Source organism: Heterodontus francisci, chromosome 11 (assembly GCF_036365525.1).
Source record: "Heterodontus francisci isolate sHetFra1 chromosome 11, sHetFra1.hap1, whole genome shotgun sequence".
In the NCBI taxonomy this organism is placed as follows: domain Eukaryota; kingdom Metazoa; phylum Chordata; class Chondrichthyes; order Heterodontiformes; family Heterodontidae; genus Heterodontus; species Heterodontus francisci.
The window spans coordinates 14,701,191-14,719,096 of record NC_090381.1 but is presented as its reverse complement, the minus strand read 5'-3'; the positions used below and the strand labels follow the sequence as shown (position 1 = coordinate 14,719,096).

At 44.2% G+C, this 17,906-nt stretch overlaps 1 protein-coding gene across 1 annotated transcript in view; it reads left to right on the top strand.

Moving 5' to 3' along the window:
- The window catches only part of LOC137375508 (uncharacterized), a 177,666-nt gene extending 161,009 nt beyond the window's left edge, over positions 1-16,657 (top strand). Inside the window, exons 9-12 of the mRNA XM_068042881.1 lie at positions 2,909-2,974; positions 13,566-13,619; positions 15,710-15,751; positions 16,506-16,657. Coding sequence (XP_067898982.1) covers positions 2,909-2,974; positions 13,566-13,619; positions 15,710-15,751; positions 16,506-16,657 — 314 coding nt within the window. The remainder of the gene's footprint in view (positions 1-2,908; positions 2,975-13,565; positions 13,620-15,709; positions 15,752-16,505) is intronic.
- Positions 16,658-17,906: the final 1,249 nt, after the last annotated feature.

Sequence of the window (17,906 nt, the reverse complement as noted above, 5' to 3'; positions counted from 1 at the left end):
ATACAGTGCTGGACTGCATGCATGCTAAACAGTGGAATCAGCATGCTATAGACACAACTAAGCAATCCCACAACGAACAGATCAGATCAAAGCTCTGCAGTCCTGCCACATCCAGTCATGAATGGTAGTAAGCAATTAAGCAATTAAGGGAAGGCAGAGGCTTCATGAATATCACCATCCTCAATGATGGCAGTGTGCAGCAGGTCATGCAAATGACAAGGCTGAAGCGTTTGCAACCACCTTCAGCCAGAGATCCCAAGTGGATGATCTATCTCAGCCTCCTCCTAAGGAACCCAGCATCACAGATGCCAGTCTTCAGCCAATTTGATTCACTCCACAAGCTGAGTGGAATCGATACAGCTAAGGCTAAGGGCCCCGACAACATCATGGTTATAGTGCTGAGGACTTGGGCTCCAGAAGTAGCTGTGCCCCTAGTCAAGCTTCTCCAGTACAATTACAACACTGGCATCCATCCGACAACAAAGCAAATTTCCCAGGTATGTAGTATTCACAAGAAGCAGGACAGATCCAATCCAGCAAATTAATGTGCCATTGGTCTACTTTCGATCATCAGCAAAGTAATGAAAGATGTCATTAACAGTGCTACCGGCACTTACTCACTGATAATCTGATCACCAATGCTCAATTTGGGTTCCGTCAGAACCACTTGGCTCCAGATCCCGTTACAGCCTTGGTCTCAACATGGATGAAACAGCTAAATTCTCGAGCTGAGGTTAGAGTGTCGGCCCTTGACATCAAGCCAGAGGTGACTGAGTATGGCATCAAGGAGCCTAATAACACTGAAGTCAATAGGAATCAGCGGGCAAACTCTCCACTGACTGGAGTCATACCTATCCCAAAGGAAGATGGTTGTAGTTGTGGGACGTCAATCATTTCAGCACCAGGATATCGCAGGGTAGTATCCTAGGCCCAACCATCTTCAATAAAAGCAAAATACTGCAGATGCTGGAAATCTGAAATAAAAACAAGAAATGCTGGAACCACTCAGCAGGTCTGGCAGCATCTGTGGAAAGAGAAGCAGAGTTAACGTTTCGGGTCAGTGACCCTTCTTCGGAACAGCCATCTTCAGTTGCTTCAGAAATGACCTTCCTTCCATCCTAAATTCAGAAGTGGAAATGGCCTCTGATAATTGAACAATGTTCATTCCCAGTCCATACTCCTCAAATACTGAAGCAGTCCATGTTAGTATACAACAACACCCGGATAACATTAAGCCTTGGGCTGATAGGTGGCAAGTAACATTTGTGCCACATAAGTGCCAGGCAATGACCATCTCCAACAAGAGAGAATCTAACTATCTCCCCTTGATATTCAGTGGCATTATTTTCACTGAATCCCCCACTAGCAACATCCCGGGGGTTACTATGGACCAGAAACTGAACTGGACCAGCCACATAAATACTGTGGCTACAAGAGCAGGCCAGTGACTGGGAATTCTGTGGTGAGTGACCTACTTCCTGACTCCCCAAAGCCTGTCCGCCATCTACAAGGCACAAGTCAGGAATATGATGGAATTCGCCTGGATGAATGCAGCTCCAACAACACTCAAGAAGCTCGACACCATCCAGGACCAGGAAGCCCGCTGAATCGGCATCCCATCCACCACCTTCAACATTCACTCCCTCCACCACTGATGTACAGTGGCAGCAGTGTATACCACCTACAAGATGCACTGCAGCAACTCACCATGCCTCCTTCGAGAGCACCTTCCAAACCCATGACCTCTTCCACCTAGAAGGACAAGAACAGCAGATACATGGGAAAACCATCTGCAAGTTCCCCTCCAAGCCTTGTAGAATTCTGACCTGGAACTATATCACCATTCCTTCACTGTCTTTGGATCAAAATCCTGGAACTCCCTTGCTAACAGCGTCGTGGGAGTACCTGCACCAGATAGAGTGCAGCGGTTCAAGAAGACGGCTCATCACCATCTTCGCAAGTGCAATTGGTGATGGGCAACCAATGCTGGCCTTTTTAGCGATGCCCACATCCCATGAAATGAAAAAAAAAGCAAAGCAGGAGGTTGATGCAGTTATTTTGGCCATGGGCAGAGAGGCCTGGATTCTGAGGACTGACCCTTGCAAGATACAAATTGCTTCCATTGTTTTTGGTGCTTTAAAGAGTTATGGAAAGTGGGAGCCAGTGAAGCTATATTACTAGGACTGTTGTGAGCAAAACCACGGCAGTTTCAGAAGGGTGTGTAGTCTTGGTGGAGACAGCATTGGTGGGGTTCACATTGCAAAAATACTGCCTTTGAGTGAAAACTGGCATTTGCAACTTGGGAGACAGGAATCTGGAGATCTACTTGAAAAGTTCATAAATCTGAAGGACTTTGTGATGGTTTGGCATCAGTCCACCGATAGCACTGCCAAAGGACTTGTGAGATACATCCTTGTAGCATCTGATAGTTAACGTGTACCCTATAAGATATACATCCATCGATCATGGTTAAACTGTTAGTTCATGTTTAATTTATGTTGGTTTTGGTCTCAGTGTAAAATTTATAAAAGTGAAATCTAGTCTGTTTGTTTTTTTGTCTCCTAGTTTGGGGTCAGTTGGTAGATTCAATTTTTTTTTGTTTGTTGGTGGTCCCCACAGGGATCATAACACTTTGGAACAAACGCTACAAGGCTCTGGATAGACCTCACCTTGAGTGCTGCATCTAGCCTTGTGCACCAAAATGCTTTGAAGATACTCAAGCATTCGAGGTAATGCAGAGAATGAATTAAAAATGAGCTAATGGCCTTTCCCAAATTATGTAACTTGTCATGTTATGATAATGCAATAACCTGGCTGCAGAGACTTATTTGTTGCCTTCTAACAAACACACACTAAATCTTCCCAATTCCAATGTCACCTTATAGATTTTCGAATACAATTTTTACAGGAAAGAAAGCAAAGAAAGGACCTGAAGACTTCTTGGAGCAAAACAAACCTGCCTCTGACTTTAAAGGTAACGAAGATTAACCTTTCACATGGTTTTGCCGGGTGGGGTGTTAATTGTAGTCGGCTGTTGTTAGGATATTATAGTGAAACTACCAGATGTAACAAACATTCCAAGTTTGAATACGCACTTAGAATCCCGTGTACTGTTCTGGTCACCAGAGTACAGAAAGGACACTGTAGCTACTGAAAGGATCGTGTAAAGAGCAACCAGAATGATTGAGGGGATGGAGAGATTGGATTATGATTCATAAATTGGGCACGTTCTCCTTGGAAAAGAGAAGGTTGAGAGATGATCTGATTGCTGTTTTTAGGAATCTAAAAGTATTGGACAATGTAGGCCATGACAAGCTACTTCACCTTTTCCAGAACAGTCGAACCAGACACGGCCTGCTCTCAAAGATGGTAAACTTAAGACTCATCTGCCGAAGCAATGGAGTCCATATTAACCACCACTCCGAAACCTCCCCCATGACAGGCGAGAGATCGACGGGTGTGGGGTTTTAAATTGTCAAGTTTGCAAAACCCAACCACAACCTCCGGCAAATGCACCTGTTTCTGTTTTGACTGGGGTGGATTTTGGGTGAGTAACCCTCTCGAGAGAGGTGGACCCATGATTATAATATTTAATTGAGGCTCCTATCCTGAGATTTTGGCAGTGATTTGAAATTAATGCCTCCTGGTTTCCCAGGATACTGGAAACTTGTCGGTAAAAGCAAGGTGGGATTGAGTGTTACTTCATGGATTGGTTAATGTCAGGAGTCCCACGATTAATAAAGGTTCAGTGCTCACAGCTACTTTCCCCATTCCCTCAGCAACAGTTTGGTGAGAGTATTTGTGGTGAGACCTATTTGTAAAATTTCTAGAAGTTCCCGCATTAAACACCAGGATGGGTGGAATCATGGTTATTTTTGGTTGGACGTCAGATGAGAAAGACAATCTGCAGTAGCAGCAGTGAGGACATGCTCGAGAGGGAGCTACAAGTGGACAACTGTGAGAGTAGCAGCAGCCAGGGGAGCATCAAAGGGGTTGAATTTACAGGAGGTACTGCCCACCTGACAGGTTTTACTGACAGAGGCTCCACTTGCTTGACCTTCCAGAAGAGCAATTCTTCCAGAGGTTGAGATTGTTGCATTAGGTAATCGCAGACATCTGCAGCTTCCTAGACGACCTGCTGCTCATAATGTGCCAGTGGCTGAGAAAGTTACCACCACCCTCAATTTATTTGCCTCTGGTTGCTTCAGGGCATTACCAGAGACATGATGAGAGTATCCCACTCAGCTACACATAAATGCATCAGGCATGAAGATGCCAGGTGTGGGAGTTATGTAAACATCCCCTATGATGACAAGGGCAGATTGAGATGTCACTCAGATTTATGTCTCTGGCTGGATTCTTGCTGGTAGAGGACACCATCGATAGCACACATGTGGCAAACGGAGCATCTCCAGCTCAACCAGGAGTATTCTTCAACAGCTAGAGATTTCATTCCATCAATGGCATGCAAGCACAAGAAAAAGGTTCACGCAGGTCTGCACCAGATTCCCTGGCAACTACCATGATTCCTTCATACCTTAATCCTGCAGCAGTCCAAAATCCTCAACCTGTTCAGACCTGGTGTTACAGACAATGTCAAGGGGTGTGGGTGGTTCCCTCCCAACTGACCGCGATCGTGTTTTGTTAAAAATGTGAGTTAGTCTCTGAGTGTTTTGTAGGGTCAAATAAACCGACAAATGATAGGTTTTCGCATAGGTTAAAAAAAAAGATTTATTTTTACACAATTCCCAAAATGGTCACAAGCTCACTGGCACACACATTCACTTACACACACATACACAAGAATAGATGATGAGAAAAGGGTAGGATGTAGTTCAAAGTGAGGTAGGAGTTCGTGCTTTACAGTAAACCTGTTGAATCTTTTCAGGAGGACAGTGTCTTTTAAAGGTGAGGCCTGGATATTTACAATCTTGAACTTGTTGAGGTGAGGTGTTGTAGAGTTCTAGTGGTTACAACTCAGCACAAAGCTAGTGATGTGAATTTTATTACCTTCACAGATGGAGAGTCTTAAAATCACTTTGTGATGTCTCTGCTATAGTGGTTGTTCAGTTATTGTTCAGCAGGGTTCTTCTTGCTTGGCTGGATCTCTTGCGCAGCCTCTGGTTGGGCTGCTTTCTGAAGGTGTTGGCTTGATCTCCCCTCTTTCTCCAGAAATCTATCACATTAGAGTTTCTGTTTGGGGACACATGGCCCTTTCCCCTGGTGTGACCAAAGAATGGGCCAGGATATGATAACCATGGCTACCGATTGATGTCTGAATGGGGACCATTCTGGTAACACATTGATACTTTACACCCATTAATTTTGGTTTGAGCTGTGAGTCAGTCTGTCTCCAGAATCTTTTGATGGTTCATTCATATTGATAAGAGTCATTAATATACAATGGAGCTCCTTTCAATTTCAAAGGGGGTTCTCCCCAGAGCTATTTCAGATGAGGTTATCGAGTTCCATCTTTGTAGACAGGTTTGTTGATTTCCAATACAGGAGGGGGTCACCTGACCAAAACTCCATTTTGACTGTTGTACAATTGTCCATGTTCTTGTGGTTTTGTTTAACAGTTGACTTTTTAAATTTATAACTCTTCCATTTCATTGTTTACTTCATCATGGCTCCTTCCATGCATGACACTAGAAGTACCCTTAAGAATGGTTACAAGGCAACAAAGATACCTCCTTCAAATCTGGCTAACAACACCTCTGGGGAGCACCACCAATGCACCCCAAGAGCACTATAACCACAGCCAATTGACAACCAGATGCATCATCAAGCAAGGATAATGGTGATGCGTTGCATTCTACACAACATAACGCTACAGCAAGGGCTGCAGGTGGAGGCAGGACAAGTTGCTCATCACTCCTCATCTGATGATGATTCCAATGGAGGAAAATGAAGATCAGGCACAACGCGTGACCAACCACCCACACCGGTGCTTCAGATATCAGGGATGCCATAATAATTCAAAAGTTCAATTATAATCACATCCCCCGGCCCGATCCATCGCCACTCTGCCAGTTACACAGTGGATGCAGGAGTCTGATTCCTCGTATTGGGGAACTGAGAGAAGATCTCAGAAACGTAGGGAACTATTTTATCCTGGTGAAGGAGATCTCAATGCCAAGGAAAAAGCAATGCCAAGAACCCTGCGCCGCCCCTTCTGTGGGTGGCCCACCGAATCTAGCACCAATTAGGCACTTAAGTAGACAGCAGCGGCCCTTCAATGGGATCAAGGACCCAGATGACGGAAGTCGTGGCTTCAGAGAGCTACTGGCCAGTGGGAGGCCAGCAGCTCTTTCACTGAGCAGTGCCACCACGGAGATGGTGACTGTTGCCAATAGAGCATCTACCCAAGGCCCAGGAGCAGCACTGGAGCCAGGCCACAGCTAGGTCAGGGCAGGAGGGGTCTCATGATCTGGGGGTCACGGAAAAGGGGCTGGGAAGCAGCCCGTACAGTTTTTTTGTGCCATGCTTCCCGTGCAGCGATAGGGCCTTCCCTCACCCAATTTTATGCTCTCCCTGCCTCCAAACCCACTTCAGCGATGATCATAAAATTCCCCCTTTGGGCTTTTCAGCTGAGAAGGGCGGCATCTGAAAGGTGAGTTTAGAGAGGTTTATAACGTAGTCCAGGGAATGGAGAAGGTGTGTTTGGAATGTCTTTTCAAACTGAATTGCAAAGATGAAACAAGTGGGCACAGGTGCAAAAAAGCAAAAAGTGAATCTAGACATTTTATCAGAAAATTCTTTGTCACACAATGAATGGTTAATACATGGATTAAACTTTGATAGAGTGAAGGAGGTGAAAATTCTGGGAATCATTTAACAAAAAAAAACTGGATGCCACAATGGGGAGATTCAGGATCTGTCTTGGTGAGTGAATTAAGAATGAATTGATGACCTTTCCCAAATTAAGAATCTTGTGATCCTGTAATATTATGACATTGCAATTATCCACTGTAGAGATTCATTTGTTGCTTCCTGACAAATAAACACTAAGTATTCCCAATTCCACTCTCAGTATAAATTTGAGAATAAAACTTTATGCAGGAGAAGAAGAAAATAAAAGACATGAAGATCCCCTGAACAAAAAGAAACCTGCTGTGGATTTTAAAGGTAATGGGGATTAACCTTTTGCATAGTTTGATTGGGTGGGGGGTTCGGTTCAATTGTACAGCCAGCTGTTGTTAAATTATTACATGGCAAGATGCAACAAACATTCCAAGATTGAATATGCACTTAGAATCCTGTGTACTATTCTGGTCACTAGAGTACAGAAAGGATATTGCAGCGATTGCAAGGACAGAGAAGACAGCAACCAGAATGATTGAGGAGATGGATGGATTGGATTATGAGGGCTAATTACATAAATTGGGCACGTCTCCTTGGAAAAGAGAAGGTTGAGAGGGACTATGATAAAAGCAATTAGAAAATATAGATAATGATCAACTGTTTCACCTCTGCCAGAAGAGGGCACAGTCTGCACTTGAAGGAGCAGAAATTCAAAACTAGTCTGCAGAAAAAATGGCCCCAATGTTCAGAGGGAGGTTGGGAGGGAGCAGGCACGACTTTAGCAGCTGGGAAACCCGCAAATACAGGGAATGCAGAGGTCCTGCCGAATTTAAGGGCAGGACTTTATATGCATTTTTTCTCTCCATTTCCCTCCCAACAGCTGGCCAGATTGAGAGGCTGGTCACTGCTGGGCTGCCCGGCTGCAGCCAGAGACCAGAATACAGGGAGAGAGATTGGTGAGGGGAGAGGGATAGATCACAGACCGATAGGTTGGGCAGATCGCAGGTCAGCATCGGATCACAGACGAATTGGATTGTGGGGAGAGGGTTGGCCAATCGTGCGAAGGAGGCAGATCGTGGTAGGTTAACTGAGGCAAGCGAAGCATACCTGGTTCTCCTGGCCCAAAAGCAATGCTGGTAAAGCATTTTCCTCCTGGATCCACAGGTCTCACCTCCCTTCAGCTGTTGGATTTCCTGAGCCCTGGGAAACCCAGCCTGTAGCTCTTAAATCGAAATGGCTGCTAAAATCTGAGGCAAGCAGTCCATTTGAATCTTATAATTACTGACCCACCTTTAGAGAACAGGTTACTATCCTGAACGCCCCCAACCCACCCCAGTTAAACTGAAAGCAGGCGGCTTTACAGCAGGTTGGGGTCGGGTCTGACCATTGTTCAGAATTTAACTCCCACTCGTGGGTTTAAGTATCCACCAACATTTCAGTGAGTGAATGGTTAATCTATGGAACTGGCTCCAAACGAGTTGGTGAATGCAATTAATGTTGATTCATTCATTAAACACATTTCTTTCAGAGAATAATATTCTGTGATACAGTACAAGAGTATTTTGAGTCATAATATGTATTAAGTGTGGGATGTTTGGGAGGAACCGGTAATTTTAAACCTATAGTTTCCAAAGCTCTCCACCACTGTGGTTTTTCTGACCTTGGGCTGAATTTTATAAGCCCACCCCTGCAAAATGGTGGCCCGCCCGTGCTGGCTGCACGCCAAAGAGCCGCTGTGATTCCGAGCACGGCAGCTCATTTAAATAGCCAGGACGGACGGTCCCCACCGCCCCACCCCCCCCCGCTGATCACATGGAGGGGGCGGGTTGTCCATTTCCGGCAATGGCGTCAGCTGCCTGTGCATAGGCTCTACCGGGATATTTAAATGTTTAAATTTAAATGGAATTTTTTTTAAAATACATTTCTTTTGCCCCTCTCCCACCCCCCCACAATAACAATCAAATTAATGTTTGCCCTTCCCCCCCAAAACACTTACCTTTACCATCTGACCTTTCCCCCCCAACTGCACAAACTTTAAACTATAACCCTTCGCACCATCCCTGCACTCATGACGTTAATTTAATCCCATCCACTCACCCCACCCCATATTGAGAAACGTACCTCCTGCCCCCTCCCCACACGTGTTCTGCCTTGTTTCCCCGGACAGGGATCCGAAGGCATGGCAGTGCTGGCCAGCGGGGTGAAGATCATGGCAGAACAACAGAAGGCAACAGGAAAGTAATTAATTCAGCTATTTTAATTTATTTAAATATTTACATTGCTGTCCCATCGCCCAGTGGCAGGAGGGCCGCCTCAAAGCCTTGCCACCATTGATAATATCAGGTCGGGCCCTGCCAGCATCAAGGTCCGTGGCGGGCCTCATCCAGGGTAATCTTCAGGCTCCCCCCGCCACAGATTCCGACGTCGAGAGCTCCTTAAAATCCAGCCCCTCATGTCTAGGTGTGTTATAGACTAACTGATGGAGATTGATTGTTGTGAATAGTCAACAACTCCATTATCAGCAAATCATGCAACTACCAGGATGGTAGAAGGCGAACCAGATGGACTTCGGTCTTTTCCCATCTAGCAATTCCCTATGTTTCAAAATGAAGCTGCATCATATCAGTCTAAGAGTTCATAAATCATTAGGGCAACACATAATTAAAACATTGTATTCTTGGAAGTGGCATGTTTATATATGAGGAACCAACTAGGGAACAAACTATTTTGGATCCTCTATTGTGTTATTGTGACAGGGTTAAATAGTAATAATATAGTAAAGGATCCTTTTGGGAAGGGTCGACATAACATGCTAGAATTTCATGTTAAGTTTGAGAGTGATGTGGTTAAGTCCGTAACTAGAGCCTTAAATTTAAAAAAGCCAATTACTAAATTATTAATAGTTATGAAAGTAGATAAACAACTGCCAACACTTAAAGAAATAATTTATACTTCTCAATGAATATACATTCCTTTGAAGAATTAAAGGGGCTAAATTGGTTAGCCGCAGAAAACAGGTGTGGGATTGTGATGCGTGATCAACTCCATCAACACACTTGTGGACCCAACCATGATGCAGCGTCCGTTGGCCAATGTCGCAACTTCCATTGCAGCACAAGCAGCAGCCACCCAAAGTCTGAGTTCTGCAGTAGAAGCTCAGACTGCTCTCATGAAAGATCAGCTTGGTGCGATGCAAATTCAGGCTGCTGTCATTAAGTCTACAAATTGCAGGGTGTCACAGCAGTCCAGCAATCTGTCCTGAAATGCATTACCAGGAAGACTGAGATGCCACCCTGGAAGAGTGGCAGTGGCTTCATGGAGCACAAATCTACTGTCATCTATCATGATGACAGTATTTGCCCTCCCACTCCTGCCACGCCACCAGTGCCCTTGCTGTTGCCTGTCAGTCAGCCAAGCAGACAACAGCTGCCCATACTGAGAAGGTGTAGTCGGCGGCCAGGCCTTCTAGGCTCAGAGCTGATTGAGGACGTTCTTCATAATCTCCTGTACTGAAAGTCAGCTGCCTTCCATCAGCCATGCTGCAGCCACTGGTACAGCAGTGTGCAGGAGCACTAGGGCAGGCAAAAGCATATGGAAGACAGGAATTAAGGTGATGCACAAAGGTAATTAGTTTAATATTGTATACAATACAGCATGATAACATTCATAAATTTGGTTTGGAATGTTTATTTTGTGGTAGCTTTTATTTTTGCATTGTGGTCAAGCAGACAGTGTGATGGCCATTGATAGAGAGTAGGTAAGGTGTGGGACTGTTGGTGAGTGGGGAATTGGGTGCAGTTACTGGGATCACACTCAAATTAGTTCTTCATGGATAGCCCGGGCTGAATGGGGAGATCAAGGTTGTCTCCTCCCTTCCTCCTCCTTCTATTCTTCCTGCTCCTCCTCCTTCTGCCTCTCAGCTGCTCACCATATATTTTGTGGCAAGGGCTGTGCCCTCATCATGACAATGTTGTGCAACGTGCAGCAGATCCCCATAATCTGAACATCCATTCTACCGAGTACTGCAGAACTCCTCCAGAATGGCTAGACAGCGAAAGCATTGTTTCAACATTGCCAGTCTTTCTTTCTCTTTGGCCTCCTTATCTCGAGAGACAATGGGTAAGCATCTGGAGGTGGTCAGTAGTTTGTGGAGCAGCGCCTGGAGTGGCGATAAAGGCTAATTCTAGAGTGACAGACTCTCCCTCAGGCGCTGCAGATAAAATTGGTTGTCGGGGCTGTTACACAGTTGGTTCTCTCCTTGCGTTTTTGTCTTTTTTCCTGCCAACTCTTCGACTCGCCACACTTTAGCCCCGCCTTTATGGCTGTCCACCAGCTCTGGCAATCATTGGCAACTGACTCCCACGACTTGTGATCAATGTCACAGGACTTCATGTCGCGTTTACAGACGTCTTTAAAGTGGAGACATGGACGGCCGGTGGGTCTGATACCAGTGACGAGCTCGCTGTACAATGTGTCCTTGGGGATCGTGCCATCTTCCATGCGGCTCACATGGCCAAGCCATCTCAAGCACCACTGGCTCAGTTGGGCGTATATGCTGGGGATTTTGGCCGCCTCGAGGACTTCTGCATTGGAGATACGGTCCTGCCACCTGATGCCAAGTGGCAGCATTACTCTTATTGTATACATGCTGTGCCCTTGTTGCCCAGTAGTCACCAACTGGTTTGTCATGATGGCTCAAATGTAACTGGCACAGCAGGAAGGCATCATGACTGCTGCCAGCATACTGAGCATTGACCTGCAGGATTCTCTGTCTATGATCATGCACCAGCTACTCGTTGAGGGCATGGAATCCCTTTCAGTTCTGGTCAATATTCTCTCTAAGCTGCATGCTTGCACAGCAAGTCTAAAGTCCCCACTCAGGCTGTGCACAAGTCCGTCACTATAAATTACCGTGCATGCACAGCTGTGAAAAACAATTTAAAGAGGCCACACACTGAAAGAAATTGCCTGTTTTTACTTTGAGATACAGCACTGAAACAGACCCTTTGGCCCACTGAGTCTGTGCCAACCATCAACCACCCATTTATACTAATCCTGCATTAATCCCACATTCCTACCACATCTCCCTACCACCTACCACAGTAGAGGCAATTTACAATGGCTAGCTTACTTATCAACTTACAAGTCTTCAGCTGTGGGAGGAAACCAGAGCACCTGGCAGAAACCCACACAGTCACAGGGAGAACTTGCAAACTCCACACAGGCAGTACCCAGAATTGAACCTGGGTCGCTGGAGGTGTGAGGCAGTGGTGTTAACCACTGTGCCACTGTGCCTGTGCACTCAAAAAGAAAATTAGCGGGAATGTTGTTTCCGGTATATGGCTGAGTTGACATGTGTCACTCTCCAATCGTCTGGCACTTCCCCTGTATCTAGGGAACATACGAATTAGAAGCAGGAGTAGGCCACTCGGCCCTTTGAGCCTGCTCCGCCATTCAATAAGTTCATGGCTGAACTGATTACTCCACATTTCCACCTACCCCCAGTAATCTTTCACCCCCCCTTGCTTCAAGAATCTATCTACCTCTACCTTAAAAATATTCAAAGACTCTGCTTCCACTGCCTTTTGAGGAAGAGAGTTCCAAAGACTCACAACCCTCTGAGGGAAAAAATTTCTCCTCACCTCTGTTTTAAATAGGTGACCCCTTTTTTAAAACAGTGATCCCTGGTTCTAGATTCTCACACAGGTAGAAACATCCTTTCCACATCCACCCTGTCAAGACCCCTCAGGATTTTATATGTTTCAATCAAGTAGCCTCTTAATCTTCTAAATTCCAGCGGATATCCTAGCCTGTCCAATCTTTCCTCGTAAGACAGCCCACCCATTCCAGGTATTAGTCTAGTAAACCTTCTCTGTACTGCCTCCAACACATTTACATCCTCCTTTAAGTAAGAAGACCAGTTCTGTACATAGTACTCCAGATGTGGTCTCACCATTGCCCTGTATAGCTGAAGCATAACCTCCCTGCTGGAAGATTATGGCAAGCCCTTCTACTATCTCTTACCCACCCCCCCACCCACCACCGTCACAATTTCCTTTCGCAACCTTGGATGAAAGCCATCCGGACCAGGCGACTTACCCACTCTGAGCATAGCCAGCCTTTCCAGTACATCCTGCCTATCAATTTTCACCCATTCATTACCTCTATCATCGCGCTTCTACCAATATTTTGTCAGTATCCTCTTCCTTCGCAAACACCAACACAAAGTATTCATTGAGTATTCTAGCTTTGCCTTGTGTCTCGGAGCATGTATCACCCTTTGTCCCTAACAGGCCCCATCCCATCTCTTACTACCCGCTGGCTACAACTATTACCACTCCCTTTGCCTTTTATCTTTGCCTTTTATTCCATGACATCCTTGTCATGCAATCTTTCTCGCCCTCTGCCCGATCACCGACCTTCCCTTTGGTTCTTCTTCTCCCCCATCCCCCCATTCACTTATTCAAAACCTATTATATTTCTAACCTTTGCTAGTTCTGATGAAAGGTCATTGACCTGAAACATTAATTCTGTTTCTTGCTCCACAGATGCTGCCAGACACGCTGAGTATTTCTAGCATTTTCTGTTTTTATTTCAGGTTTCCAGCATCCACAGTATTTTGCTTTTATTTTAGGGTAACACAGTGATATTGCCCACAGATACGTTGCAAATGTGGCTGTCTGTAACATAATTTTATAAATACTGTCAGTCTTATTTAACAGGAATTCTTAATCTGAACTGATGATTAAAACTCTTCATAGGAAAGATGCCACTCACAAAAGGATCTGAAACTGCACAGGGCAAAGGTAGAAAAGGTTTGGTGTATTTTAGCTTTCATAAATCTTATTTAATAAAGCAGATTTACTGTTTCATTAAAATGAACTCTATTACCAAACTTGTACTAAATAGCCCAGCTAAAGTTATGCTACTGTTACAACCAGGTGAGAAAGGTGTCTAGGGATCTGTTACTATCTTCACCTGGTCTTATTGTAAACACACTTTGTTTTGAGCTCCCCCTTTGTGAATCATTGTTCACAGCTTTCCAATTATAATGCAAAGAAATGAGCACAAACAGGCTTTCTTCGGTTTAAAGGCGAAAAATGAAATTTATTAAACCTTAATCTTAAACTCTAATACATTTAATGCCTGCAGATATACGACACACCCATGCTAGCATGCACACATGATACACATACACAAATAGGGACAGAAAAGAGCAGAAGAAAAATAAAATGGAGAGGTTTGAGTCAGTCTCTAAAGGGGGTTTCTTGTTACTGTTTCTGTGTTTCCAGCTCGCCGTAGAGTCCTTGATTGTAGACAGCTCTTAATTTTCATTGGGGCCCAGTATTCCTCGTAAACCTTGTTCACTGTAGGAGACTTTTCTCTCTTGGAGTTCATATGTCTTCAATCGTTTCTGAAGCTGGTGAGAGTGAGATGAGAGCAGACAGGAGAGAGATGTTCTCAGTCCAGGAGAAAAGTGCTTTCTGTTCAGGGGCTAACAGCCTTCTGAGTTCAAACACTGTTTTCTCCAATTTAAAACTCTCAGTTCAAAACTCTGCAACAGGCAATTAGTCATGTGACTAAACACTGGTCTGACCATGTCTGTGCTTGTGGATTCTGCTATCTTAGCAGTCAACCTGGAATGCTAGCTCCCCACCTTCAACATCTTGTAATCAAAAGTAAATTTTTGGTTGAATGTGTCAGGGCATGGTTCTTTGTCCCTTGTTCCAACACTTTTTGTTACTATGCAAATGTCTTTCCAGTCAGGGGCTTGCAATTTTAAGTTTTAATGTTCATGTAGTGAAATAATGTGTGCCTCAGTCTTGGCAAGTGGGGGGCTTGCCTGACACTACAGTTGTATCAAGCTCTACATAAACCCCATTTAGAATATTGTGTTCAGTTCTGGGAACTGCACCCCAGGAAGGATACACCGGGCTTGGAGAGCGTGCAGCACAGATTTACCAGAATGATACGGGGGCTAAAAGGGTTAAATTATGAGGACAGGTTGCATAGACTAGGCTTGTATTGCCTTGCATATGGAAGATAAAGGGGTGATCTAATCAAGGTGTTTAAGCTGATTAAAGGATTTAATAGGGCAAATATAAAGAAACTATTTCCTCTGGTGGGGGGGGCCAGTACAAAGGGGCATAACCTTAAAGTTAGAGCTAACCATTAAGGGGTGATGTTAGGCAACATTTCTTCACACAAAGGGTAGTGGAAATCTGGAACTCTGCCAAAAAGCTGTTGAGGTCGGAGTCAATTGAAAATTTCAAAACAGAGATTGATAAATTTTTGTTGGGTAAGGGTATTAAGGGTTACAGAAACAAGGCAGGTAAATGGAGCTAAGATATAGATAAGCCGTGATCTAATTGAATGGAGGAAAAGGCTCAGGGTGCTGACTGACCTAATCCTCTTCCCCGCCCAATTCTATCTCTACTGAGCTGAATGGAAAATAAAATGGTCTGGTTGTAATATTAGTGAGGTGGGGTGGGGTTAGGGGGAGAATTCAATCACTTCAGTTTGCCATGGGCGGGTTAGGTTAAAATAACCCTCTGCCATTAATTTCTTCTGGGATTCTCTCAATAATCTGTAGACACCCCAGAGCAATGGACATTTCTCCAGAGTTCAGTAGATCACCCGCTAAGGATTGAAAGAACCCCCAGGAAAATTCCACTGCATCCTCCCTCTAGACTGCTCCTGCAGTGAACAACAAGCTTCTGATGTTCTGATGTTTCAAGGCAGCAGGGAATATTTACGCTGTGTGGGATTGTCACTGCAACTTGAGAAATCTGCCAAGGATCTTAAAGCATAAAATATGTGAAAGTAGATTCCTCATACACTCTGCTACTGCATGCAATTTTAGAAAAATGTACTGGTACTGAAAAACATTGTCTTGATATTGCAGGTTCTACCAATGGTCAAAAATATAAGCTAAAAGAAATTAAAGGTGGGTGTTATAGAAGGAGTGCTAGTCTATTCTTTCGCTTGTGCCAGTTAAACCTCTCATTGTAGCAATGAGAAGCTTTTGTTTTAATCTGTTCAGAGAAGTAAATATTGAATGTTGTTGGAACAATTATTCAAAGAACAATGAATGATTAAATCTGCATATTCAGGCCAATTAAAGGAATCCTCATTTGGCCCCAAATGAAGACTTTCAAGATCATATCCCTCTAGAAAGCTAACCTAAAACTTGCCCCAGCAATTGGGCTGTCATGTTTTAAAGAAAACATATTAATTGTTTTGGTCCCACATTTAATAAATACATGCTAGAAAAGCAAGCCATTTGGAGACCTGATTCTAAAATGGCATGTCAACAATGTAAGTAGCCAACACTTTTAAATGAGGATGTGTATTTTTAAATAACATGCCTCGCTGAGATAGGTGTTGTCATCAAACCATTTGGCAATTCTAATGTAGCACTTGGTTCTGTTAAAAGGGTGTCTTGTGTTGTGTGTGCTTACAATGCCATTCCTTGGTGATAGAATTCACTGAGCTCTGCTGCTTCAGGCAAGCACTTTCACTTTGTACCACTACATGCAACATTGAAAAGATACACCATTGTTAGAAACTGTAGGGTCTTCCAACAGGAATGTTACTGTAAGTGTACTCAGGGCAACATAAAGCTTTTGAGGGACAAGGGATGTATGTCGGTGTGAGAAGTACTTTCAATGTAAAATAAGGTACTCTTTCCCTCTAGATAGTTCCAGAAGTTAGTTCACGAGCCAGCAGTCTGAGCCAAGACAAGCCAGTGCACCAGCTGCTACACAACTTATCTTCCTCCTATTTTTACATTGGGAATGACAAGCATTGCTCATTTCTGAGATTTCTAATGTTGCTATTCTTTGTCAACTGAGTGTATCTCTACCAGAAAGAACAATTCCCATGGTGTCAATAGGGTCAAAATAGCTCAGGGAGAAGTCAAAAGCAATCTCTAAGTGTCGGTAGACTCAGCACTAACACAGAAACTACAACACACAAACAGGCCATTTGGCCCAACTTCTCTATGCTGGTGGTTTATACTTCACATGAGCCTCCTCCCATTCTACTGACCTCTTCTCACCCTGCGCCCATGTTCCTCTGTTTCTTTCTCCCTCATGAATGCATCAATCCTCCTCTTGAGTGTGCCAATGCTCTCTGCTTTAATCATTCCATGTGGCAGCAAGGTCCACATTCTCACTACTGTCTGTGGAAAGAATCTTCATATGTTTGGATACTGTGGAGCCACAATCAACAAAACAAGCAGAATGTCAAACTGTATTTCTAGACTAGTACCAGACAGTTTGAGAATTGAATATCCAAGGGTACTCAGTATTTCGGAAGAATAGGCAGGAAGGGAAAGGAGGTGGTGTAGCTTTGTTAGGAAAGGAAGAGATCAGTGCTGTAGTGAGAAACGATATAGGCACTGGAGATCAAAACATAGAATCAGTCTGGGTAGAAATAAGAAATAGCAAGGGAAAGAAGTCCCTGATGGCAGTAATCCATAGGTCCCCAAACAGTAGTTCCACAGTGGGGCACAGTATAAACCAGGACATACTGGGGGCTTGTAAGAACGGTATGGCAATAATCATGGGTGATTTTAATATGCATATAGACTGGATTAATCAAATTGGCAAGGGTAGCCTCGAGAGAGAGTTCATTGAATGTATTAGAGATTGTTTTTTGGAGCAATATGTTGTGGAACCAATGAGGGAGCAGGCTATTCTAGATTTGGTATTGTGTAATGAGGTGGGATTAATTAATGATCTCATAGGTAAGGATCCTGTAAGGAAGAGTGATCATAGCATGCTAGAATTTCAAATTCAGTTTGAGGGCGAGAAACTGGAGTCCCACACTAGCGTTCTGGAGTTAAACAAAGGTAATTACATAGGCATGAGGACAGATTTGGCCCTAGTGGACTGGGCAGGAAGACTAAAAGATAGGACAGTTGATGAGCAGTGGCAGATGTTTAAGGAGATATTCAATTCCTCCCAACTAAAATATATTCCAGAGAGAAAGAAACTAAGAGCAGGACAAAACATCCATGGCTAAGCAAGAAAGTTAAGGATAACATAAAGACAAAAACTAAGGCCATATTCCAAAGGCTTGTGGCAGACTGGAGATTG